Source organism: Anomaloglossus baeobatrachus, chromosome 4 (genome assembly GCF_048569485.1).
Source record: "Anomaloglossus baeobatrachus isolate aAnoBae1 chromosome 4, aAnoBae1.hap1, whole genome shotgun sequence".
Taxonomy (NCBI): domain Eukaryota; kingdom Metazoa; phylum Chordata; class Amphibia; order Anura; family Aromobatidae; genus Anomaloglossus; species Anomaloglossus baeobatrachus.
In genome coordinates this window covers 483645215-483671985 of record NC_134356.1, presented here as the reverse complement: position 1 = coordinate 483671985, position 26771 = coordinate 483645215, and the positions used below count along the sequence as shown (strand labels likewise).

The 26771-nt window shown below is 46.8% G+C and overlaps 2 protein-coding genes across 8 annotated transcripts in view; both read right to left on the bottom strand.

Moving 5' to 3' along the window:
* Positions 1 to 2299, bottom strand: part of RSL24D1 (ribosomal L24 domain containing 1) — a 59169-nt gene extending 56870 nt beyond the window's left edge. The window contains exon 1 of the mRNA XM_075345768.1: positions 2157 to 2299. Within this exon, the coding sequence (XP_075201883.1) occupies positions 2157 to 2237 (81 nt within the window). The 5' untranslated portion in view covers positions 2238 to 2299. The remainder of the gene's footprint in view (positions 1 to 2156) is intronic.
* A 19911-nt stretch (positions 2300 to 22210) lies between these two features.
* Positions 22211 to 26771, bottom strand: part of RAB27A (RAB27A, member RAS oncogene family) — a 125442-nt gene continuing 120881 nt past the window's right edge. For 6 of the 7 annotated variants that reach the window (XM_075345761.1, XM_075345762.1, XM_075345764.1 and 3 more), the window contains one exon: positions 22211 to 25320. In XM_075345761.1, the coding sequence (XP_075201876.1) occupies positions 25122 to 25320 (199 nt within the window). In that variant the 3' untranslated portion in view covers positions 22211 to 25121. The remainder of the gene's footprint in view (positions 25321 to 26771) is intronic. The other variant, XM_075345766.1, reaches the window with a different exon arrangement.

The window sequence follows — 26771 nt, the reverse complement described above, 5'->3', positions numbered from 1 at the left end:
TATACAGACGCACACACGCCCCCTCCCCCCCCATACATACATAGCCTCCCCCCACATATACAGACGCACACACGCCCTCCCCCCCATACATACATAGCCTCCCCCCACATATACAGACGCACACACGCCCTCCCCCCATACATACATAAGCCTCTCCCCCCACATATACAGACGCACACACGCCCTCCCCCCATACATACATAGCCTCCCCCCACATATACAGACGCACACACGCCCTCCCCCCCATACATACATAGCCTCCCCCCACATATACAGACGCACACACGCCCTCCCCCCCATACATACATAGCCTCCCCCCACATATACAGACGCACACACGCCCTCCCCCCCATACATACATAGCCTCCCCCCACATATACAGACGCACACACGCCCTCCCCCCATACATACATAGCCTCCCCCCACATATACAGACGCACACACGCCCTCCCCCCATACATACATAGCCTCCCCCCACATATACAGACGCACACACGCCCTCCCCCCATACATACATAGCCTCCCCCCACATATACAGACGCACACACGCCCTCCCCCCATACATACATAGCCTCCCCCCACATATACAGACGCACACACGCCCTCCCCCCCATACATACATAGCCTCCCCCCACATATACAGACGCACACACGCCCTCCCCCCATACATACATAGCCTCCCCCCACATATACAGACGCACACACGCCCTCCCCCCATACATACATAGCCTCCCCCACATATACAGACGCACACACGCCCTCCCCCATACATACATAGCCTCCCCCCCACATATACAGACGCACACACGCCCTCCCCCCATACATACATAGCCTCCCCCCACATATACAGACGCACACACGCCCTCCCCCCATACATACATAGCCTCCCCCCACATATACAGACGCACACACGCCCTCCCCCCATACATACATAGCCTCCCCCCACATATACAGACGCACACACGCCCTCCCCCCATACATACATAGCCTCCCCCCACATATACAGACGCACACACGCCCTCCCCCCATACATACATAGCCTCCCCCCACATATACAGACGCACACACGCCCTCCCCCTACATTACATACATAGCCTCCCCCCACATATACAGACGCACACACGCCCTCCCCCCATACATACATAGCCTCCCCCACATATACAGACGCACACACGCCCTCCCCCCCATACATACATAGCCTCCCCCCACATATACAGACGCACACACGCCCTCCCCCCATACATACATAGCCTCCCCCCACATATACAGACGCACACACGCCCTCCCCCCATACATACATAGCCTCCCCCCACATATACAGACGCACACACGCCCTCCCCCCATACATACATAGCCTCCCCCCACATGTACAGACGCACACACGCCCTCCCCCCATACATACATAGCCTCCCCCCACATGTACAGACGCACACACGCCCTCCCCCCATACATACATAGCCTCCCCCCACATGTACAGACGCACACACGCCCTCCCCCCATACATACATAGCCTCCCCCCACATGTACAGACGCACACACGCCCTCCCCCCATACATACATAGCCTCCCCCCACATGTACAGACGCACACACGCCCTCCCCCCATACATACATAGCCTCCCCCCACATATACAGACGCACACACGCCCTCCCCCCATACATACATAGCCTCCCCCCACATATACAGACGCACACACGCCCTCCCCCCCATACATACATAGCCTCCCCCCACATATACAGACGCACACACGCCCTCCCCCCATACATACATAGCCTCCCCCCACATATACAGACGCACACACGCCCTCCCCCCATACATAGCCTCCCCCCACATATACAGACGCACACACGCCCTCCCCCCATACATAGCCTCCCCCCACATATACAGACGCACACACGCCCTCCCCCCATACATAGCCTCCCCCCACATATACAGACGCACACACGCCCTCCCCCATACATACATACATATACACACGCGCGCGCCCTCCCCATCATACATATACACACACGCGGCTTCCCCCCACCCACACATATATATATATACACACACACACACACACACACACACACACACACACACACACACACACGCGGCCTCCCCCACACATACATACGCACACGCAGCCTCCCCCAGACACACAGTGGCGGCGCTTACCTTGCAGTCGTTCCTCACGAACATCATCCCGTGCCCCGGGTAGATGGGCGCCGAGCAGAAATAACACTTCTCTATGCGCATATTTGCGGGTCAGGCGAGGACGCCGTCCACCACGCACCAGCACTAAACGTGAAAGGAAGTGACGTCAATGAGTCCGCGATTTTCCTCTAAAGCCAGAGCGTCTCGAAGGACTGTTCTTACTACAGCGACACCTGGCGGAGCACGTGGTGTACTGTAGGCTCTTATTATTGCAGGAGGCTGCAGAACGCTGTGTATGATGAAAAGGCTGGAACATGACGTTATTAGAATTAATAATAGAATTGTTAGTGGACATAATAACACTAATCCCATAGCTTTGGTTATTTCTTATGCAGAAATACAGAAGGTGCGGTGTAATTTGGTCACGTACACAATTATGTACATTTAATTTCCCAATCTATTTCACAGCACATTGCAGTCAGCGCAGCGCTGTACTGGAGACATCTTTAGGAACAGATTTATAATCTTGTGCATTGTACGGAATCCTATGGCGCCAGATTCTGCCCACAAGCGCTGGTGCCTGACTGTGCCGTCCATAGTCCAGCGCACCGCACACCAGCACGGTTACCTGTGGCCATACACTGACCTGTGGGACAGGAAATAAGTGAGCGACGGTCCCATGGAGCATCAGAGGTTTATGGTGTCCGTAGTCATACTCTTAAGGGTACTTTACATGCTGCGATCTCGTTAGCGATGTGGAATTTTAGATTGCAAGTGCGATCTTTCATTTTACGCATGTGCGATCTCAAAAGATCGCACTTGCAATTTAGAAATTCACATCGCTAGCGATGTCGCAGCATGTAAAATACCCTTACTGTGTAGGACACAAACGATGGTACTTTCGCCTTGTGGTGCACTACGACCATCTGTTTGACACGGTCTGCCTGCATCTTTTGGGAGGTGGGGGTAATATAATAGTCACACAAGTTCTGGAATATTAGTGAACCTGCTGTGTGGCACAGTGACCCTAGCAGTCAGATTTATGGGATGGGAATAGAGGGATGGTGCTGTAATGGTGAGACATAAGGTGCGTCTTTGGTACACATTTTGCAGATAAATGTCTTCAAGAAATCATTACGGTGGACTGGGCAGATAAATAAGTGACTGACTCCAATCAGAGAATATCAGTCACTATGATCAAAGAGAAAAATGGGCTCTCAATTATCTTATAAAATGAATACGTGACTTCCGTGGGCTGAGTGGTGCTCTGCGGTGATATCCCAGTACTAGGAAAAAATACAAAATAATGTCCAAAAAGAGAGGAATCAGTGGACCTCATTGAGGAACTAAAAGAATTATTCTTGATTCAAATCTTGATAAACACAGCGTCATTATGGTGAAAGCGGGGAGGAGCGGCACAGCAGGGGCACTGACATGGACGACGAATGTTTTGCTTTTGGGCACTTCTACAAGTCTGCGTACCGCCCCGAGGGCTCGGCTGCGGCCGCTCGGATCCGTGCTCGTACGGTGGGTGGCTTGAGCTCCTCACGGACCCGGGGGTCACGTCGCTCTGCAAAGGGGGTTGGCGCTACACGCAGGGACTTCGGTGGGGAGTTCCATGGCCGGGGGCTGCGGTGGTTTGGAAGGGATGTAAGTTCGTGACGCCACCCACGGGTTGTGGTGAATGGATAGACACCACCGCTGCCGTTAACTAGGCCTCCGGGGACGGTGTTGCGCAGCTTGGTGTTGACCCCTCCGTGGGTAGGGGAGTGATGGTCCCGGGGGCCCGAGGGAGGTGCTGAGGCAGGGGAGCGGGTGTGGTGCGGGGCCCCGAAGGCACTGGTGTACTCACTATGACACAATACACAGGAGTCTCTGGTAAACCAAACGGGATGATGAACGGGGCCCGCAGCCGGCTGCAGCTTCTCCCTTATCAGGTTGGTGGTTTCCGCCTTTCTCCTGCACCTCTTTGTGTGAATGTTTGACTCCTATGCCTAAGCAACGGTAGTCCGCTCCCCGGCTTGCTGGGTGTCGGAAGAGCCCTGTTTGCCCGCAGACGCTGGCCCTTTGGGTCTCTATGCCTTGGCGGTGGCTTTACCCGGTATGGTTGGGCTGTTGTCTTCTAACGGGTCTTGTGTGGGAAAGGTCTTTAAGTCTAGTCCTCAATCAGTTGATTTGACTCGGCCCTGTTGGTTCGGGGCTTCGTACTGGGTCTGAGTACCCCTCCTGGTGCTCCAGTTTCCAATCGGTTCCCAGGTTCGGTACCGGCAGGCCACCGCCCGACCCCGGTCCCTACGGTTCCAACGGCTGTAATCCCAGCTCCTGCAGGCAGCCACCACCGTCTGCCTCCTTGCCAGAGGTGACTGGGCTCCAACCCAGCCACCTGAGTAAACTATTGGCAGGCCTGGTCACAGGTCTGCCCTTGAACTCGACCACTCTCCTTCACTGACAAGACTAGACTCCTACACACTCTGAACTTGTGTCTTTTTCCCGCCTCCAGGCCTGTGAACTCCTCAGTGGGCGGAGACAACCACCTGGCTCCACCCCCCCTGGTGTGGACATTAAACCTGGAGGGTGGTGACAAGGTTTTTAAGTTTGGCTGCTGTCACCTTTTTAGGGAGGGGGTCTGTGTGCATGGGACTACCTGGGACGACCTAACTAGTCCAGGGCGTCACATTCCCCCTTGGTTTAATGCAGACCATCCACGGGCTGCCCGTCCATGACCGGTTTATTTTGTTTCTGAAAGATAAAAAAAAACGGGAACACAGTACAAGCATACTAACAGTTGCATAAACTTTGAATATTAGCTTTTTAAATCTTCCCTTACGGTAGGCAAATACTTGAACGTTGCAAACGGTAAACTTTTATTAATAACGGGAAACGGGTCCGGGTCCTTCAATCACCCACCCAAACAACCTAAGCCTTGATGCTGCCCCTAAGAAGTGGGCAGCACCCCTTTTCCCCAGACCAGGAACGGGCCCAGGCGCTATCCAACGGGATGGGTGCAGGGTTTCACATCTGCCTCTCTTTTCAGAGGCCCCACGTCCAGGGGACCCCTGACTCGGAGGATGGCCACCGGTTGTAGTGGTGGCGGGCCCCGGCCATCTATTTTCCGCAGGCCCATTCTCCAGTCTGACTCTCCGGAGACTGTGAAACCGGAAGGTCGATTAAGAGGGATTTATTTACAAGCCCAATAGTTTTTGGGTGGCCTGCCAGTTCTCGGCCTTGTCTTTATGTAACAGGGCAAAAACAAAGTCCCAACGGGGACGGGCAGTATGGTCCCAACGGGGACTGTTCAACTTGGCAGCCGGGTTCCGCTGCCTTTACTCCTGATCCTCCTCTTCATATTCCTCTTCGACGGCAACCTCAGGGCTGTATGGTGGGGGAGGGGACTGGGGCCGCTCCAGGGCACTGCGGCGCTCTCTCAGGCTGACATCCAGGGCAAACCAGCCCCTCTCCCCACAATGCCGGGTATACTCGACCAAGTCGCCAGGTAGCAGGTCACGGTCTGGGTGACAATAGGGTAGAAGCGGGTTCACATCTCTGCGGGAGAAGAATTCTTCGGCCTCCAGGCCGGGCTCATAGATGAACCCCCATCCGTGGTCACGGTCGAACCTCCAGACCTGGCCCTGGTACTTTTGGCCTCGCACCCATTAGGTGGCACTCCTCAGGTTCTCCTTCTCCCGGATTGTGCGGGCCAGGATTTCTGCTTTTCCCAGGCTTCAATCTCCCGGCCCATCTGGCTTGGCTGCCGCTCCCAATAAGTCTGCGTGCCCGGGGTCTCTATGGGTGGGGGTCTGGCCCAGCTGGAGTTCCCCGGTGGCGGCCACGACCGTTACCCTCCGGGGGAAAACCCGCTGTGTCGTGGCCGGCTCTGGTGCCTTGCAGTGGCCTCCCGCGGGACCTCAGCCAAGGCCCGAGACCCGGGAATGGCCTGCCTCACCTTCTGGTCCTTCTTCCGAGTAGCGCTCTCCTCCTCGGCCGGGCGGACTGCAGGGGCCGGGACCACATCAGGCGCGGGCACCTTCCGGGACTTAGCCTTCCACGGGAGCGGAGGTAGTGCGGGCCGATCGGGTGGCTGTCCGCCTGCTGCGGCCACAGGCGGCTCCTCCTGGGCGTCTGGGATGGGCTCCTCCACCAGTGACGGGGGTGGGGATCCGGGTGGAGAGGCAGCGGCGACCACTACGGGCAGTGGGGGAGGCAGTATGGAGGGCAGAAGCAGACCGGGTCCCTCAGCCGCAGTGGCCGGTCCCTCTCGGACATAGGGGCGTGGGTCGCGTACCCTTTCCTCCAACACTGCCGCCACTTCACATGCCCGCATGGCGGCGGCTATCCTCTCCATTTCGGCCGCACATTGCTGCATAAGGTAGCGTACCTGGGCTTGGAAACGGCAGCAAATCATGGCCGTCCGAGCTTCCACCCACGCCACTGTTCCGGGCGCGGGCTCCGGGAATTCGGGCTTCTCAGACGGGGCGGACATGTTGTAACTTGTTTGTCCAGGAACCAGACGGGAGGCAGAGTCCTGGAGTCCCTGCCTTTTATCTCCTCAGTCACATGAGGCTGGATCTTCACCCCCCCCTTGGTCTTTTCCGAGCACTCCACTTGCTTTTGGCACCGCTCTGCTCTCGGGGGGGCGGGGCTTCGCTTTTTGCGCCCTTTCTGCTCGAAGACGGCTCGGGCGGGAACTTTTCGCGCCCAAGATGTCGGATTCTGCAATTTTTCATCGGGACGCCGCTAACGACAATTTCAAGATGCACTCCCACAGGTAAGTGGACGGTTCTATCCTGTTCGTGACACCAGAAGAGTCGATGTGTACCGCCCCGCGGGCTCGGCTGCGGCCGCCTAGTCGCTCGGATCAGTGCTCATACGGTGGGTGGCTCGAGCTCCTCACGAACCCGGGGGTCACGTCGCTCTGGAAGGGGGTTGGCGCTACACGCAGGGACTTCGGTGGGGAGTTCCATGGCCGGGGGCCGCGGTGGTTTGGAAGGGATGTAAGTTCGTGACGCCACCCACGGGTTGTGGTGAATGGATGGACACCACCACTGCCGTTAACTAGGCCTCCCGGGGATGGTGTTGCGCAGATCGGTGTTGACCCCTCCGTGGGTAGGGAGTGATGGTCCCGGGGGCCCGAGGGAGGTGCTGAGGCAGGGGAGCGGGTGCGTGCTGGATGCTGGTGCGGTGCGCGGCCCTAAGGCACTAGTGTACTCACTATGACACAATACACTGTCTCTTGTAAACCAAACGGGATGATGAACGGGGCCCGCAGCTGGCTGCAGCTTCTCCCTTATCAGGTTGGTGGTTTCCGCCTTTCTCCTGCACCTCTTTGTGTGAATGTTTGACTCCTATGCCTAAGCAACGGTAGGCCGCTCCCCGCCTTGCTGGGTGTCGGAAGAGCCCTGTTTGCCCGCAGACGCTGGCCCTTTGGGTCTCTATGCCTTGGCGGTGGCTTTACCCTGTATGGTTGGGCTGTTGTCTTCTAATGGGTCTTGTGTGGGAAAGGTCCTTAAGTCCAGTCCTGAATCAGTTGATTTGACTCGGCCCTGTCAGTTCGGGCTTCGTACTGGGTCTGAGTACCCCTCCTGGTGCTCCGGTTTCCAATCTGTTCCCCTGTTCGGTACCGGCGGGCCACCGCCCGACCCCCGTCCCTACGGTTCCACCGGCTGTAATCCCAGCTCCTGCAGGCGGCCACTACAGTCTTCCTCCTTGCCAGAGGTGACTAGGCTCCAACCCAGCCACCTGAGTAGACTATTGGCAGGCCTGGTCACAGGTCTGCCCTTGAACTCGACTTTTCTCCTCCACTGTCAAAACTACTCTCCAACTCTGAACTACTGTTCTTCCCGCCTCCAGGCCTGTGAACTCCTCGGTGGGCGGAGCCAACTGCCTGGCTCCACCCCCCTGGTGTGGACATCAAACCTGGAGGGTGGTGACAAGGTTTTTAAGTTTGGCTACTGTCACCTTTTTAGGGAGGGGGTGTGTGTGCATGGGACTACCTGGGATGACCTGACTAGTCCAGGGCGTCACATCTGCATAAAGAATAATTCATTACCTTACACAGTAAGTGCTTCTGATTTCACCTTGTTAGATCAGTGCTCATCCTGTCCGGTGACTACTTAGGGCCTATTTCAGGATTAGCCAGGGCCTAGGTATCCTGATCAGTGTATAGGTGCAGAACCTATCTAAAGACGTCAGGCGAGCCAGGGGCCAGAGGTAGATTTTACCAGGGGTCACCATCTTCCCCTTTCCATAGAGAAAGGATTTCCCCCACCCCCCACCCCATTTTCGCCGTTGTCTGGTATTCCACTATACATAGTTACATAGGTTGAAAAAAGACCTAAGTCCATCTAGTTCAACCTTCCTCCACCAATTCTACATTTTGTCCCTAAGTCACTTATAACCATCAATGTTGTGTGTACTGAGGAAATCATCCAGCCCTTTTTAAAAGCTGTTATAGTGTCTGCCATTACTACCTCTTGTGGTAGGGCATTTCACAGTCTGACTGCTCTAACTGTAAAGAACCCTTTCCTATTTAGCTGCCAGAATCGCTTGTCTTCCATTCGCAGTGTATGGCCCCTGGTCCTTAGTACTGTCTTTGGAATAAGTCATGTGCCAGTCCTTTATATTGACCACACATGACAATATAAAAGAGACGTCTTTTTTCTAAGCTAAACAGATCTAACTTTTTCAACCTCTCATCATATGTAGGGCCTTCCATTCTTGTAGTAGTCTAGGTACTTGCCTTTGAACGGATTTTAACTTCTGAATGTCCTTCTTAAAATGTGGAGCCCAAAACTGGATCCCATATTCCAAATGTGGTCTTACAAGTGATTTAGAGGGGTAACAATATATTGGGAACCCGGGATCTAATCTCTCTTTTTATACACCCTAAAATCTTGTTTGCTTTTGCAGCTGCAGGTTGACATTGAGTACTGTTGCTCAGCTTATTTGTAATGAGAATACCCAAGTCCTTCTCCTGTTCGGTAGTCCCGAGTTTACTTCCATTTAATGTATACGCAGTTATAGGATTACTCCGTCCTAGGTGCATTACGTTACATTTATCAACATTAAATCTCATTTGCGAAGTATCTGCCCAGTCTGACATCTTATCCAGATCTTTTTGTAATATTGTACTATCAAGGTCAGTTTTTAATATCCTACATAGTTTGGTGTCATCAGCAAAGACTGACACTTTACCATCTATCCCATCCACAAGGTCATTAATACAGAGATTAAAAAGAATTGGTTCTAGCACAGATCCCTGCGGCACCCCACTGCTGACTATAGCCCATTTAGAGAATGTACCATTTATGACTACTCTTTGTTTCCTATCTTTTAGCCAATTCCTTACCCAGTTGCATATAGTTTCCCCTAGTCCTTGCTTCTGGAGTTCAAGTATAAGGTTATTATGTAGTACAGTATCAAATGCCTTTGCAAAGTCCATATAAATCACATCAGCTGCATTACCAATATCCAGATTTGCACTTAACACCCCCCCCTCCCCTAGAACCACAACAGATTGGTTATAAATGACTTATCTTTCCTGAATCCATGCTGTCTGTCAGTTATTATATTATTCTCTGCAATATATTTTTACATGTCATCCCTTAAAATGCCCTCAAAAACTTTGCATACTACTGATGTCAGGCTTACTGGATGGTAGTTGTTTGGATCTACCCTCTTACCTTTCTTAAATATCGGTACCACATCAGCAATCCTCCAATCCTGAGGCACCAACCCTGTTACAAGCGAGTCTAAAAAGATGAGATACAGCGGTCTGTCGACTACGGAGCTCAATTCCCTCAATTTGTGGATGCATGCCAGCTGGCCCGGGGGATTTGTCAATGTTTAATTTACTCAGACGCAGGCGTACTTCTTCTTGTGTTAAATTAATTATATCGGGTGGTGAGCTTTGATTTTTCACTTGTTGAATGATCTCTGGAGCAGTCTGCTTCTTGGTGAACACTGATGAGAAGTGCCTGTTTAGAATCTCAGTCTTTTGTTTGTCCTCTATAACTAACTTGTTATTATATTTTAAGGGGCCAATACTATCCTTTATTTTCCGTTTTGCATTAATGTATTTTTAAAAATATTTTGGGATTTATTTTAATGTCCTTGGCGATTTTTGTTTCAGTAGCTAATTTTGCTTGCTTGATTTGTTTTTTTTGCATTTCCTATTGATATCTTTATACTTCTGAAATGCTATTTCTGTATTCTCAGCCTTTAAGATTTTAAACACCCTTTGTTTTTGTTTTATTATACTTTGTACAGTCTCAATTTATCCATAGTGGTTGCTTTTTATTCCTGGACATTTTATTACCAGAGGGTATAAGTTTTTTTACAGGACTCTAGTAGTATATCCTTAAACTTACCTCATTTATGTTCAGTATCCCCAGTTACCATGACATTATCCCAATCTACACATTTAAGCTCTTCCCTTAACTTGTTGAAATCAGTTTTCCTAAAATTCCAGGTTTTAGCATTTCCTCTTTTAAATGTTCTATTGAATATTACGTTGAAGCTTACCATATTATGATCGCTGGTGCCCAAGTGCTCCCGGACCTGTAGATCTGAAATTGTATCCGGTCTATTTGACAGGACCAGATCTAGCATTTCACCCTCTTTGTTCAGGTATGTTAGGAGGCTTATAGCAAACTCCAATTAGCATTTTTCAATTATTCCCCACCCCATGTACATTTACCCATACTGACTCTACATTGTTGCATTTCCCCCCCAATGTCGTCATTGAACACAGGTTTTAGGTTATATTTGATAAATATACACACCCCACCACCTCTGGTCTTTCCTGTCCTTCCTGGATGTAGTATAACCTTCTAAGTTTGTTACCCAGTCATGGCTTTCATCCAGCCAGGTTTCCGTAATGCCCAACACATCATAATCCATGATTGACATAAGAGTCTCCAATTCATTTTGTTTGCAAGACGTCTTGCATTTGCCAGTAGACATTTAATACTATTAACACATTTATTACTCCTAGACTCCCTACGTTCTTTGTATGTCCCAGCGCCCCCTAATCCTTCATTGACCCCTACTGTTTCACTGTCTCTATCTGCAGCAGACAACAAACTGTTCGACATTCACCACCAATCATGACAGGTGGTAATAATTTTAGTGGGATTTTTTTTTTTTGTTTAGTGATAGTTTGGTGGAATAATTTAGCAATTAAGTAGTAATATATGGAAGTGTATATTGGTATTATTGCTAATATTGGTCTTTGTACAGCATGTTTTATCCTGTAGAAGTATTATGGATTCACCATGTAGTGCTGAAATGTTTTGGTCAATACGTGGACAGTATTATTTCAAGCTAATTTACTGGTATTATTGGACTTTAAGGCTGTGTGCACACGATGCGTTTTTTACCGCGGAAACGCTGCGTTTTGAACCGCAGCGTTTCAGTGGCAAATTGCATGCGTTCAGCTTTCCCAGCAAAGTGTATGGGAAAGCTGAAAAATCAGTGCACATGCTGCGTTTCTTTCCGCAGCGTTTTGGATGCCAAAAATCGGTGCGGAAAGAAAAGCAGCATGTCACTTCTTTTGTGCGGTGTAGCTGCGTTCTCTCCCCCATTGAAATCAATGATGTGGGGTCAGAACGCAGCCACAACGCATGGACCTGCTTTTTTGTTGCGGTCCGCGGCCTTTGTCGGCACACCAGAACGCAGGCATTTACCTGGAAGTGAGGTCAAGAGGATTCCTGTTGACCTCACTTCCTGGCAAAGCCCCCGGTGTCGCCAAAGTGCCCGCCCCGACCCCCCCTCCCGAAAATCCAACATGGCCGCGCGCACAGTAGCGCACCGGCCGCCCTGCTCCTATGATTTCTGTCGCATGTGCAATAACACATGCGACAGAAAAATGCCCCCCAGGCCCTGCCCGGTCACCCCCCTATTCCCCCGGTATTCCCCCTTACCTGTCCGGTCGCAGCGCTGATCCCCCGCGGCTCCCTCCTCCTTCACAGCAGACGCCGGCCGGTCACATGTGCCGAGCAGCTGACAGCCAGCACTGTGTTCAGAGACCTGTGCTGGCTGCTCGCACTCTGCAGCTGTGACCCGGGGAGAGTGGGTGCAGATTTTTGCACCCACTCTCCTCAAATGGAGGGTCTGCCCTCCTAGAAAATGGGGGATACGTTCCCTGAGCGTGCCCCCATATTCTAGAAGGTCCAGAGGCGACGTGGGACGTCCATATGGATTTCTGCGGACCCATTTTTTTTTTATTAAATTGGAGAACAAGGGAATGATTTGGGGAGTGTTTTTTCTAATAAAACATTTTTTGTTGTCTTTTTTTGCTTTTGTTTACTGTCAATTAGTTATGTCGGGTGTCTGATAGACGCCGTGACATCACTAATTGCTGGGCTTGATGCCAGGTGACATTACACATCTGGTATCAACCCCATTTATTACCCCGTTAGCCAACGCACCAGGGCGCGGGATGAGTTGGGGCGAAGCGCCAGGATTGGCGCATCTAATGGATGCGCCACTTCTGGGGCGGCTGCGGCCTGCTATTTTTAGGCTGGGAAGAGTCCAATAACCATGGCTCTTCCCACCCTGAGAATACCAGACCCCAGCTGTCAGCTTCACCTTGGCTGGTGATCTAATTTGGGGGGACCCCATGTTATTTTTTTTTTTATTCTTTATTTATAAATAAATAAAAAAAACATGGGGAGCCCTCCAAATTGATCACCAGCCAAGATGAAGCTGCCAGCTGTGGTTTGCAGGCTACAGCTGTCTGCTTTACCCTGACTGGCTATCAAAAATAGGGGGGACCCCACGCCATTTTTTTCATTTTTTTTTTATTGGATAAATACTAAGCTAGGCACCCTTTAGTGCCACATGAAAGGTACTAAAGGTGCCAGCTTAGAATATGCTGGCGGGGGTAGGACGTTCTATATATTTGACATCCCTTCATCCATTGACGCTTTTTAGGCTGTGTGTCCACAATCAGGGTTTGCAGCGTTATGGGCGCTGAGTGTTTTCCCTGCGTCCATAACGCTGCGTTGTGCAGTAGAAGCACAGTGGAAGGATTTTTGGAGATCCCATGCCCACTGTGCTTCTTTTCTCCGCAGCATAAACTGACCGGTAGCGTGGCTTCCCGAGCCTCAGCATGTCAATTTATGCTGCGGAGACGAGTGTTCTCTGCAGGTAGTATAGAGCTCCACAGCAGCCTGAACCCAAATCGTGGGCATGGGCAGCTGCAGGAAGGCTGACACTGTGTACTAGACGCCGTGTCGCTGGATCATGGCCACATAGCCTTAGGCCCCTTTCACACGTCAGTGATTCTGGTACGTTTGTGCTTTTTTTTAAACGTACCAGAATCACTGACATACGCAGACCCATTATAATGAATGGGTCTGCTCACACGTCAGTGATTTTTCACTGCACGTGTCTCCGTGCGGCGTACCCGCGTGTGCGTGATTGCCGCACGGAGACATGTCCATTTTTTTCTGGCATCACTGATGTCCCACGGACCACGCAGTGGTGTGATCCGTGAAACACGTGCCAGAAAAAAACGTGCTTTTAAAATAAAAAACATTTTAACTCACCCGGCGTCCAGCGATGTCCTCTGCAGCCCGTCCTCCCTGTTCCTTCTGTGCCGGCTCATTATTGTCGCGCATATTCATGATGCACGACACAGCCAACCCGGAACCAGCTGCTGCGGGGGTCAGCGCCGGCCGGATGCTGCACCGCGGGAGCGATCAGCACCATGGAGAGCGGGAGCGGGCGCAGGTGAGTTAATCTCTTAGTGCAATCACGGGCCACGGAGAACGGAGCCCGGATTGCACTTAGACAACCCACGTGTGCCGTGATTCACGGCACACGGAGGGACATGTGCGTGTTTTACACGCCAGTGAAAAACGTCAGTGTTTTCACTGACGTGTGAAACGGGCCTAAAAGTGAGAATATTGTTGCTACAGCAACATTTTGGGTGAAGTAGCTGTGGATTCAAAATGCTTAATATACTCCTGAATAAAATCCTTGATGGGTGCAGATTCCAAAATGGGGTCACTTGTGGGGGTTTTCTGACGTATAGGTACCTAAGGGGCTTGGTGCGCGAAGTTTATTTCAACTTTTCCAAAATTCAAATGGTGCTCCTTCCATTCCAAGCCCTCCCATTTATCCAAACAGAATGTGGAGAAGGAAATGACATCACAGGTTTTTTTTTCCAAAGGTCTGTGTTCAACCAACTTTATTATCACTGACAAGTCTTAAAAAACGCACCTAAAAAAACGCATGAAAAACGCATGAAAAACGCATGAAAAACGCATGAAAAACGCATGCGTTTTCGATGCGTTGTTTCTCAAAAAGCATTGTTTACAATTCTCCCCTCTGCCAGAGGGTGCGTTTTTTTCCGCGCGGAAAAAAAAGCAACGTGTGCACATACCCTAATTATGCTTCATACATTACATTAGGATTGATTTTCTCTATGCACAGTGCCTTGCAAAAGTATTCTTCCCCTTGGCATTTTTCATGTTTTGCTACCTCACATTTAGAATTTCACTGGTTTTTTTTTTTAGGGTTTACATCAGTTCATGTAAAGAACATGCCTACAACTATTAATATTTGGTTTCTTTTTATTGTGAAGCAAACAACCAATAGGATAAAATAACAAAACTTCAGTGTGCATAACTGTTTACCCTATTAAAGTCAATACTTTGCAGAGCCTCCCTTTGCAGCAATTATAGCTATAACTCGCTATGTCTCTGCGCTTTCCACATCTTGCCGCTGGGATGTTTGTCCATTCCTCAAGGCAAAACTGCTCCAGCTTATTCACGTTAGACGGTTTCCTCTGGTTAACCGCAGTCTTCAAGTCTGTCCACAGATTCTTGATTGAAATAAGGTCTGGGCTTTGACTAGGCTACTCCAATACATTTACATGTTTCCCCTTAAACCGCTCAGGTGTGGCTTTAGCAGTATGCTTTGGGTCATTGTCTTGTTGGAAGGTGAACCTCTGTCCCAGTCTCAAATCACTCACAGACTTAAACAGGTTTTGCTCAAGAATATTCCCATATTTACCATCCATCATCCCTTCGACTTAAACCATTTTCCCTGTCTCTGCTGCTGAAAAACGTCGCCACTGCATAGTGCTGCCACCACGTATCACTGTAGGGAATGTGCTCCTGGGGTGATGAGCTGTTGGTTTGGTACCAGATAGATCATTTACCTTCGTGGCCAAAAAGTTATATTTTGGTCTTATCTGATCACAGCACCTTCTTCCATACATTTGGCGAGATTCCCATGTCTTTTGGTAAACTCAAAGTGAGCCTTCCGATTTTTTTGTCTGTAAGTAAAGGCCTTTTTCTGGCCACTCTTCCACAACGGCAAGGTCTACAGCGAGTATGGCTTATTGTGGTCTTATTACGATATTCAAGTCTCTGCTTGGGAACTTTGCAGCTGCTTTAGGGTTACTTTTGATCTCTGTGCTGCTTCTCTGATGAATGCCCTCCTTGCGCAGGCTGAGTTTCAGTGGGCGACCCCTCTCTTGGAAGGTTTGTTGTGGTACCATGCTTTCTACATTTGATGGTAATGGATTTGTTGGTGCTTCAGGTAATCATCAAGGATTGGGATATTTTTATTTAGACTCCAACCCTGACTTGTACTTCTCAACATCTTTGTCTCAGACTTAATTTGAGATCTCCTTGGCCTTCATGGTGTTGTTTGGTTAGTGGTGCCTCTTGCTTAATGGGGTCGCAGCCTCTGTGGCCTTTCAGAAAAGGTGTGTATATACTGACAAACCGTGGAACAGTTAGGCCCTGTGCGCACTTGCCGGTTTTTGCCGCAAATTTCCTGCGGTTTTGCTGCATGTTTCGCTGCAGAAAATGTTCATAACATCTCTGCAGTGATTCACCAGCAAAACCTATGGGGGGAAAAAAATGCTGTGCACACTATGCGGATTTTGACAGCTGCATGTTTTGCTGCAGGATTCCCGCAGCAAAAACAATTGCATGTCACTTCGTTTTCGCACGTCGCTGTGGCATTTCACTCCATTGACTGCCATGTAATCGTGAAATCCCGCAGGGAATAACGCAGGCAGCAAATTCTGTGCGGTTCCTTGCGTTTTCCTGCGTTATTCCCTGCGGTATTTTGCGGTTTACCTGCGGTAATGTTCAGCATTGCCTTGCAGTTTGCAGGGAAGTGATGTCATTATGACAGGAAGAGGACGCGGAGCAGAGTAAACACACACACAGATCACAGACAGACATAGAACACACACAGATCACACACAGACACAGATATATACACATAGAAATCAAACGGACATATAGAATAAAAAACACGTGAGCTCCGACGTATTTTTACCGTCCAGCCGAGGTAAGCACACAGCGGCGGCCCGGTATTCTCAGGCTGGGGAGGGCCAGGGCCAGGGTTAATGCCCCCCCTCCCTCCTGCAGCCGAAAATATCAGCCTGCAGTTGTCCTGGGCCTATCGCATCCATTATGCGGCAGTACCGGAGTGTCCCCGGGCTCTTCCTGTTGCCGTGATGCGGTGGCAATCAGGGTAATATAAGGAGTTAATGGCGGCGGATCGCCGCCACTAAGTCCAGGCTTGATCATGGCAGCGTCTATGAGACAGCTAACATGATCAACCCGTAAGTAAAGTGAATAAACACACACCGAAAAATCCTTTATTTTAAATAAAACACAAAAACGCCCCTGGTTCACCCCTTTAATAACCCCCCCCACCCCCCCGAAACACACAGCTCCGGCGTAATCCACGTCCTGCGATGCTTGCATCCAGCCGCGACTGACACACAGCGCTGAATGCAGCATCGCTACGAGCCTGCAGGGGTAACCACAGGTCATTTCCCACAGCCGTTAATGTGAACAATACAGAACCGCTCGGGAGAAATGCGGCATGTGCTCACAGGGACTCTCTCTCTCTCCCTCTGTCTATTTATCTATTATCTATCTTAGAAGGAAATTACTTTTTTTTTTTTCTTCAATGTGCTTTATTGCATTGCATGCATTGAAGCACATGTACCAACCCGCACGCAGCAAAACCGCGGCAAACCGCATGCGATTTTCAGGTGCTGCTTGCCACGTTTTTTTTTACCGCGGTTGCGGTAATCTTTCAGACCATGCGGAATTTTCCAGTGCGCACAGGGCCTTACAGGAGAGGAAGTCCACCTGCGAGCAATCTAACAGAGTATGCAACTTACAAAGTTAATTGCTTGCCCCAGAAATTTTTAGTGGCCTCCTAGCGCCAAAAAAAAAAAAAAAAAAAAAAAAAAAAAAAAAGGATGAATACATAAAGCACATGGCAATTTTTGTTTATTTTATCAGATACATTTTTGCCTATATTTTTCTCACTTCACTCGCACAACTTGGACTAGTAAGTGCTGATTCATCGCACACAAACTGGAGTACAAAAATATTTAAACTCAGGTTGTAATGTAATACAATAGGTAAACCGCCAATGTGGGGCTCCTGACCCGGTCAGGCACCCCTGAGTACTCCACCCATGCTGGGACAGTACTTCCAGGTAATCCTGAGGGCCAGAATGAGGTATGTACGCACAGACACATAGCAACCGGGTCTCCCACACCTTTAGAGGGGACCCTTGGGTAGTCTCCAGAAGGGGCTAGCTTTCAATTCTTGTCAAGGGGTGTAGTGGAGGGGCTGGGAGCTAAAGTGCAGAGGTTTTCAGGAAAGGAGTGGAGGGAGCCAGTCTGGTAGTGGTGAGCAGCGGTCGCTAGGGGGTTACACGCATGGCCACTAGTCAGACCCTGCACGGTGTAGTGACAGTTGGCAGGGGAGAACGGTCACCGAGAGTCAGAGGAAAGAGGTGCTCCTGGTGACTAGTCAAGTACGGGGACAGGTCCTTAGAGCAGACTCCAGTTTAACTATCTGCTAATCCTGCCTGTGAGGGGAACTACAAGTACCTCACCAACCACACAGAGTCCGAGCCTCAACAGCAACGCAGGGACCCATAAGGAGACAGCGCTTGATGCCATCTCACCTAGTCCACGCTGCCGGCAAACGGGCCAAACACAGGGGAGAAAAGGCAGTTGCGACTCTGTGGATAGACCCCCATGGTACTTCAAGTCAGGCGGTTATCCGAACACAGAAGTGCTAGGCAGGCAAGCTAACTGGTTACCCTGAGACTGGCCCAAAAGAGCCCCTGGTCCTACCTGGTTGATCACAGTAACGCCCGGGTTAGCTAACAGCACATCAGAAGTGAATAAAAATCAATCAGTTATAGACTTTTGGACTCAGCCTGTTCTTCCTGGACCCGCTTCTCTGCTCAACCGAGCCCCTGGGGCCTGCCTCACTTACGGGAGGCTACATCATCTGGCTGCAGACCCCACCAGCCCCAGACGCTCGTAAAAACCTGCAGCGGCGGTCACTCACATCCCTGACCGCAAGCCGTGAGTGGCGTCACGACATATACAACACTAACAGTACCTGTTGCCATATTGAAGAAACTCTGTGGCATCCCTGAAGAGGCTCAGCATCCCTAGGGCGTCACACCAAGGGGAGTGTATATTTTCGCAATGCACTGTACAACACTATCCATTGCTGAAAGTGACCGAGTGCTGATGATCCACGGTTGCTGGCAAACCTTGCTAAGCCACAGCCCAGATGCATGAATTTGGCAGCAGCAGAAGCTACCCAGAATTTTAAGAATGTGGTTGGTTACCAGCCATATAGACTGTGGCCATTACTGAATACAGCACAGTGACTGCAAGAATGTATCATATACACATTTTAAGATAAAGCTTCACAAAGTATATCCCGGGACCCAGTCAATATCTTACGATTTATGCAAACTACCTACAGAGCGGAGTATATGCAGCTATTTTCATAATACCAGTGATTGGCTGCAGTGGTTATGGTACATTCTGTAGTTGTAATGTTACTGCTGCAGCTCAAAAAAATTACCAGAGGCAGCAGAAATTCAGAGGTAGGTGACTGTGAAACACAGATGTATAAAAACAGTATGGACCAGCTGAGGGTCTCCTAATCCCAAACTCAACTGCCTGATATATGTCATCTCAGAACATTAAACACAGATTTGTGGAGGAATCCTGAAGCTCATTTTTATACTGGGAAAATATATGGCTGTAAACCATAATACTCAACATTAACAGAAATAAACACTTGAAATAGATCAGTGTGTAATGACTATATATGTGCTTTTTTGTATTGAATTACTAAAATTAACTTTTTCATGATATTCTAGTTTATTGAGATGCACTTGTAGCTGCCTTTTTTTAAAGGGACCAAAAGCAACTGGACAATTATCTCAAAAGCTCTTTAATGGGCTGCATAGGCTATTACCTCATTAATCCATCATATATTTAGACGTTAAAAGGGCTGGAGCCGATTCCAGGTGTGACATTTGCATTTGGAAGCTGTTGTGAACTCACAACATGCAGGCAAAAGGAATTCTCAACTGAGGAAAATCAGATCACTGAGGTGGAAAAAAAAAAAAAAAAAAAATGAACATCAGAGATGGCAGTAATGTTGTTAGGGATGGCCAAATCAAGAGCTTGACTTATTCTGGAAAAAAATTAGCACACTGGAGAGCTTGGGAACTCAAAGAGGCCTGGATGTCCAAGAAAGATAATAGTGGTGGATGATCAAAGAATTAATCCTTTCCTTACTGAAGGAAACCCCCTTCACAACATCCACCCAAGCGAAGAACACTCCAGGAAGTAGATGTTTCAGTATCTAAGTTACCATAAAGAGAATATTTCATAAGAGCAAAAAGAAAGGGTTCACCACAACAATTTGCCATTAATCAGCCTTAAAAATAGAAAGGCCAAATTAGACTTTGTCAAAAAGCATGCAAAGAAGCCAGCCCAGTTCTGGAAAAGCATTCTATGGTCAGATGAAACTAAGATCAACCTTTATGATGGGAAGAAGAAAGTATGGAGAAGGCATGGAAGGGCTCATTATGCAAAACACACCACATCCTCTGTAAAACATGGTGGAGGCAGTGTGATGGCATGGGCATGCATGGCTTCCAATGGCACTGGGTCACGTGTGTTTATTATGTGACTGAAGACAGAAGCAACAGTATAAATTCTGATATGCACAGGGCTATACTATCTGCTCAAATTCAATCAAATACAGCAAGGCTGATTGGATGGCACTACACAGTATAAATGAATAACCCAAAACTTACTGCGAAAGCAAACTGGGAGTTTAAGGCAAAGTAGTAGAATATTCTGCAATGGCCAAGTCAACCACCAGATCTGAACGCCATCGAGCATGCATTTCACATCCTTAAGATAAAACGTAAGGGCAGAAAGACCCACAAACAAGCAACAACTGAAGACAGTCGCAGTAAAGGCCTGGCACAGCATCATAAAGGAAGAAACCCAATGTTTAGTGATGTCCATGGCGTCCAGACTTCAGGCAGTCATTGCCTGAAAAGGAATATCTTTGAAGAATTAAAAATGAACATTTTATTTATGGTAAATTTGTCCAGTTACTTTTGAGTGGCTGAAATGAGGAGGTTTTGTAGAAAAATGGTTGTAATTTCTGAACGTTTCATAGGTTATTTTTGTTTCACCTCTTTAATTAAACCTGAAAGTCTAGCAAAAACTCACAGACTAATGGCAGAAGATGTAAACTGCCCCAGGCCAAAAAGACTAATGCACTGCCAGGATGCAGCAAGACCTCCATTAAATGGAGACATCACAGGTGCAAGGAAGATGGTAAAATTGCACACTTGTGGCTTGCATAGGTCACTGTTCACACACACACAGGCACACAGTATCTGGTATGCAGCCTATTAGTTACGCCCATCACAATCGATGCAAGCGGGCTACGCCAGTACTAAATATGTGTTCCATGCAGGGACAGTGAGTATAATATGCAAGGCCTAACATTAAGAGGCCTGGCTGCATCCTGTATAAAATATTCTCTGCAAAAGAATAATTAAATATATGAGGTATTGGTAGGTAATATGGCCATAGTACGGTAAGCCCACAATCCACGTCACGAATCCTCATGTTTGTGGGTCCCTACACTAATATATCATAAATGTACATACATAAAAAAAAAAAAACACCAAAAAGAGGAATAAAAACCTCCAAAAGTTAAGCAAAAACTCACAGACTAATGGCAGAAGATGTAAACTGCCCCAGGCCAAAAAGACCTGAAAACCTGAAAGTCTACACTTCAATTACATCTCAGTTGTTTTATTTTAAATAAAATATGGCATGCAGAGGCCAAATCACAAAGATTCGGTCACTGTCCAAATATTTCTGGACCCAACTGTATGAAGGATACCATGGTGCACTGTAGGCACCATATATTTAATAAAATTAATTTAGAAAAATGCATTGTGCCTACAGTGAAACATGGTGGGAGCTGTGTCCTTATGTGGGGCTGGATGAGTGCCACTGGTGTCGGGGAGGTACTTTTCATTGCTGGTATCATGAATTCACAGGCGTACTGCTCTATATTGAAAGAAGATGCTACCATTACTCCGTGCCCTTGGCCAACATTCATTTTTCCAACATGAAAATGATCCAAAACGCACATCTGTTGTATTTTTGAAGAACAACAGGGAGAACGTGATTCAGTAGCCAAATAGGTTACCTGAACTGAACCCAACCAAACCAACTATGGGGAATTCTAAAGTGACAAGTTGAGTATCACTATCCATCCACCATCTAACAGAGGTAATTCTTGAAGAATGAACAAAGATAGATGCTGCAATATGGCACCAGTATGTTCGTTTCATGTCTAGACTTGGTGCTGTCCTTGAAAATCATAGAGGTCATACTAAATACTAGATGTTATTTTTGATGTGGGGTGTATTCATTTTTGTATGCAGTAATTTGAATAAAGCAAACTAAAATATTGTAATGAGTAACATTATTAACCTTACATTCATGTTATGGATTAAAAAAAAAAGTTCTATGAAACTTCGACTTTTGAAACTGTTCTTGTATTTAGTGAGATATTGATTAAAATATTACATTCCAAAGGGGTGTACTCATTTATGCTGAGCAATATATAAAAAACACACACACACACACACACACACACACACAAAACACACACACCCTAACGATCATGGAGCACAAAAAAAGAATACCAAACAAAAATGACTAATAGAAGACATCTTTATTAATAATAAATTGATATTAAATTTTAATATACTTCATTTCTGAAAAACAACTGGATACAATATACATCACATTGCCAACACTATGCCATTTCTGTATTAAATCTCACTATAAATCTTTTCTCAGACCCACATATATAAAAGAAATACATTTCCTTCATCTTGTAACCAAGATGGCAAGTGGCCTGGCCCAATCTGACATTTCTGCTGTGCAATACAAGTACAAGGACAAGACTTGAATAAGTGGCTGCAGAGACACGGTAAATTGGATTTGGCACAGCAGTGGCGGAGAACACGTGTTATCACTTTGGATGACTGCTTACAAAAGGCACTCACCAACGTTATCCCGTATGTCTGCAGCAGACTGACTAGGAGGCGTGAACCTCTCACAGGCACAAGATATTTGGTTTATTTCTTTTTACTACTAATTTATCACTAAAATGAATTATAAAGCCTGCAACAAAGAAAATATAAGGGGGTTCAGCAGCTCTGTAGAGATACTAAGCTGTAATACAGTGCTACACTGCAGAAACAGGAAAGTTACTGTCACTACTGATCAAGACGATGGGGTCCAAATATCATCCAATGGAGCAGGGAATTGTATAAAAATCTACAGATTAATAAATTAGAGAGAAAACTAGTGTCATGTATCCGGTCTACTCTGTAGAGAGTCCAGATGGATGTGTAATGCGGCTTTATATGTACAGTGCATATTGTCATCGGTTATCTTTTGGAGAAACATATGACTGGGGTGTCAAGAAGTTTTGGGTAATTGATAGAAAAAAAAAAGTGCTTTCATATTAGGTCTATTTGTAACCATTCACATCCATTTTTAAATAGTGGAATTGGTCACCTAAGAATTAGCACAATAATTGGGACACTTGTGGGAGGAATATGCATGAATGCTAAATATTTCAGGTAGAAAACCGTTCACTCATTCTCGGCATACAAAATACCAAAAATCCCAAAATACATAAAATCCCAAAAATATAAAAAAGGGACATGTAATCAGTATAAGGCTAGGTGCAGGTGACAGTGTGCTCTCCTCCGAGAGGATCTGATCAGAGTGTGATTACATAATTGACCTGAGTTTGATCAGTGTGATCTGATTCTCTCTGATGAGACATAAATTTCTCCATCTCCTCCATTGTGTGAGTCTGATGTTTTCAATAGATGCATTAAACTTGCGTGGCCAAATGCGATCTGATAATTGATAATCAATCTGCGATCTGATAATTGAATCAAACTCAGCCATGCTGCGATTTTTTTTCCTTGGATCAGTTGGTCCAGAAAAAAAAAACAAAAAAAAAAAAACATGTCTTGAGTCATGACATATAGGCAGTAAGCGAAGAATGGTTTAATTGGTCATGACTGGTCCATGAGGTCACAGCTACACTTCATTGAAATAGATTTTTTTTTTTTATAGCTATATTATTATACATCACAACACTTTTCAATCAATTCTTCGAGCCTGATCTATAGAATACGTTATCCCAACATTATATTGGGGGGGGGGGGGGGTGGTAAATTCAATTTCATATAAAATGTCATGTACATTTGAAAGGTCGAAAGATTTCTAAAAATATGTCAAATGCGTCTCTTGGAATATACCTAGGGACTGACTATAAGGGAACGGTTCCACTTGCGCATAGCTTCCGATGCAAGAGCATCGGAAGAGATATGCTAATGACCCTCTACTGCGAGCGTCAGCCAAGGGCCAAGCGACTGTGATTCCATCTTGTGATCGTATCAGAGGTGCAAAGAAGAGGCAGGGAGAACTTTCCTCCCATCTCCTCCGCGGCCTGTCTCTGCATACATCTCTCTGCAGTCGGTTGACATGCGAGTGCAGTGCGATGTTTCACACACTCCTAAAGACTTGTATGGGGGTGCTTGAGTTGAGAATCGCTGCCAAACGCAGCATGCTACAATTTATTCCTCAGGCCGATATATCATGAGCAATCAGTCGCAGATGGACACTGCCCCATATAGTTTTACACTGGTGAGAGTGCAATCCAATGTTTTATCGGATTGCACTCGTCCGTGCAAAAAGCAAGTGGAACTGTACCCTAACCATGATTATCTGTCCCCAATAATAAATAGAACTTTAGGCTTAAAAAGCAGTTCAAAGGCAAAATTTGCATGACCAATCAAAACCTATGGCACAAAATCTTTGGTCTTATATAGTCTATAAAGTAATATTTTACATCAATTTTAAATAACATTGAGAAAAAAGGGAAATTTAATGTATATTATCGATCAGTATCAAAAAGAAAGAATAGCCCCCAGCCAAGTGACCACCACAGGATTAATGAAGAAAAAGCGGTAATTGATATCCATCAAGTATAGAATTTTGAACCCAGCCTTTGTATTATTGTGGCCTCTCAGAACATTGTGGCAGCACATCTCACCAGGACCAATGGAACTGTCTGTGTCCTAAAGGGTCCCAAATGCAAATATGGCACATACAAATGTCATCGCTTAGCAACAGCCCTGAAGAATTTTTGCGGGTTTTTATTCTGCCCTAAATTCCTGTTGAAAAATAAGAAATCGCATATATAATTTTTGCATTCTTAGCAGTGTACACATACATTAGAGGGGCGGAATAGGTATGGCTGGGACACACATGAAGACATCAGAAATACTGCTTAACGGGACATGCTGGACGGCAACACTTTACTGTGAATACAGGGCCGAGAGCAGCAACGTGTACATGAAGGGAAAATCAATCATAAATAGCACTTTCTTTAGCAGGAAAATAAAGCAGTAATGCTCCTAAATGTTTGGGAAGGTCGTACTAAGTTCTGAAGTAATGGCAACATGTATATTTAGAGATCATGACCACAGAACTCCAATGGCACTAAGGGCTGGCATTAAGGCTAATTTTAAGGGGTGGTCTCAGCATGCACATTTGCCTTTGTCTTTGTCCTCATTTAACTGCTCAGTAGAGCTATGGCCATTGGACCGGACCACCCCCTGAGGTATCCAAGACTTGTCCACACACCGTTCCATCCGCTTCATGATCAGATCCAGTAAAGTGTCCACTGCTTTATTCACGTTTGTTCCATCTGCAGCACTTGTCTCAAAATAGGGGATTCTGCAAAGAAAAGAACAGTGGGTTTAACAGACTGCAGACACCTTTGCTGTTGGACGCTTCTACCTCCTGAATTACGAGGAATATCAGCAATGATCCAGAGCTGTTAAAGAGAACCTGTCAGCACAATATGACAAGGTACAGACAAGACATGGCTGTAATGGCGCTGTAAGGTCACGTTCACACTTTCAGTATTTGGTTTTTCTCTCAGTATTTGAAAGCCAAAACCAGAAGTGGAACAATCAGAGGGAAATAAAAAAACACCTGGACCTATATGGATAATTATATATAAAAATTGTCAAAAAAAAGCAATGCTGTATAGGACCACAGATAATTAAATATGACGTGCAGCAGAAGAGATGATGAAATTATCACATTTTAAGATCGTGAAACGTACGTCGGGGTCCAGGTATCGGGGGACCTCACTGCTGCCATCTATTGAACATTGTGTCGGCATTTATGGGTATGATGTACCGGTGATGTGGATTCTCTGAACGTCATATTTAATTATCTGCGGTCCTATACAGCATTGCTTTTTTTGACAATTTTTATATATAATTATCCATATAGGTACAGGTGTTTTTTTACATGTTTTTTTATTACTATCACACCAACATGGATATTATGAATTAGTGAGGTTTATATATGTTATCATGTCATGCTGCTGGGGCAATATGCAATATATTTGTGTCTAACACACAACTCTATGGTTTTTTTTTTCTTTCTATATCTTGAATTTGACTATGGAAATACATATTGCCCCAAATACCTGTGTTGTACTATACATTTAGACCTAGGCTTATTTGGTTCCTTTTTCACGTGTTCTGACTCAAATTGTACCCAATTTTGTCGTACTTCCTTGCATTTGCCATGTTTTAAACATGTACATTTTGATGATTGCTTCACATATGTCCATGGATTGTCCTGCCAAATACCCTTTGTGCCAGTTTCATTAACAAAAGCACTTATTTTTGCACTATACTTTGGTTTTTCTCCCGTTTTCCTGTCTAGTTTACAGAGTGTGCTATGTGGGGTAGCTATTCTTTTTGCTCCTCTGCTTTTTGAATCATGGATATCTGATTATAATTTAGGATTTTCCCTTTTTTACTGTCTACCTCCAGTCCTTTTCTTCTCCATAGGCAGCATAATTAAGAGTCATTTGATCCATCGCTGAAGACAGAATTTAGCAGTTTTTGAGTGAATGATCAGTGCAAGGAAAAAAGTGATTAGTGTACTTCTTTTAATGAATCATTACATTATTTCTCCACAAGAGGGAGCTAAAAATTTGATAATTGCAAGTATTTTGAGAGACTACAGCTACAAGCCATATCAGTGCCATGAAAAAGTGTTCAAACCCGGGGACTTTTTCCCATTTTTTCACATTACACTTCTTTTTTTTGAGATTTTCTGTTATATACCAACACTACCAAGTATTTCTGAAGTGTAAAATAAAT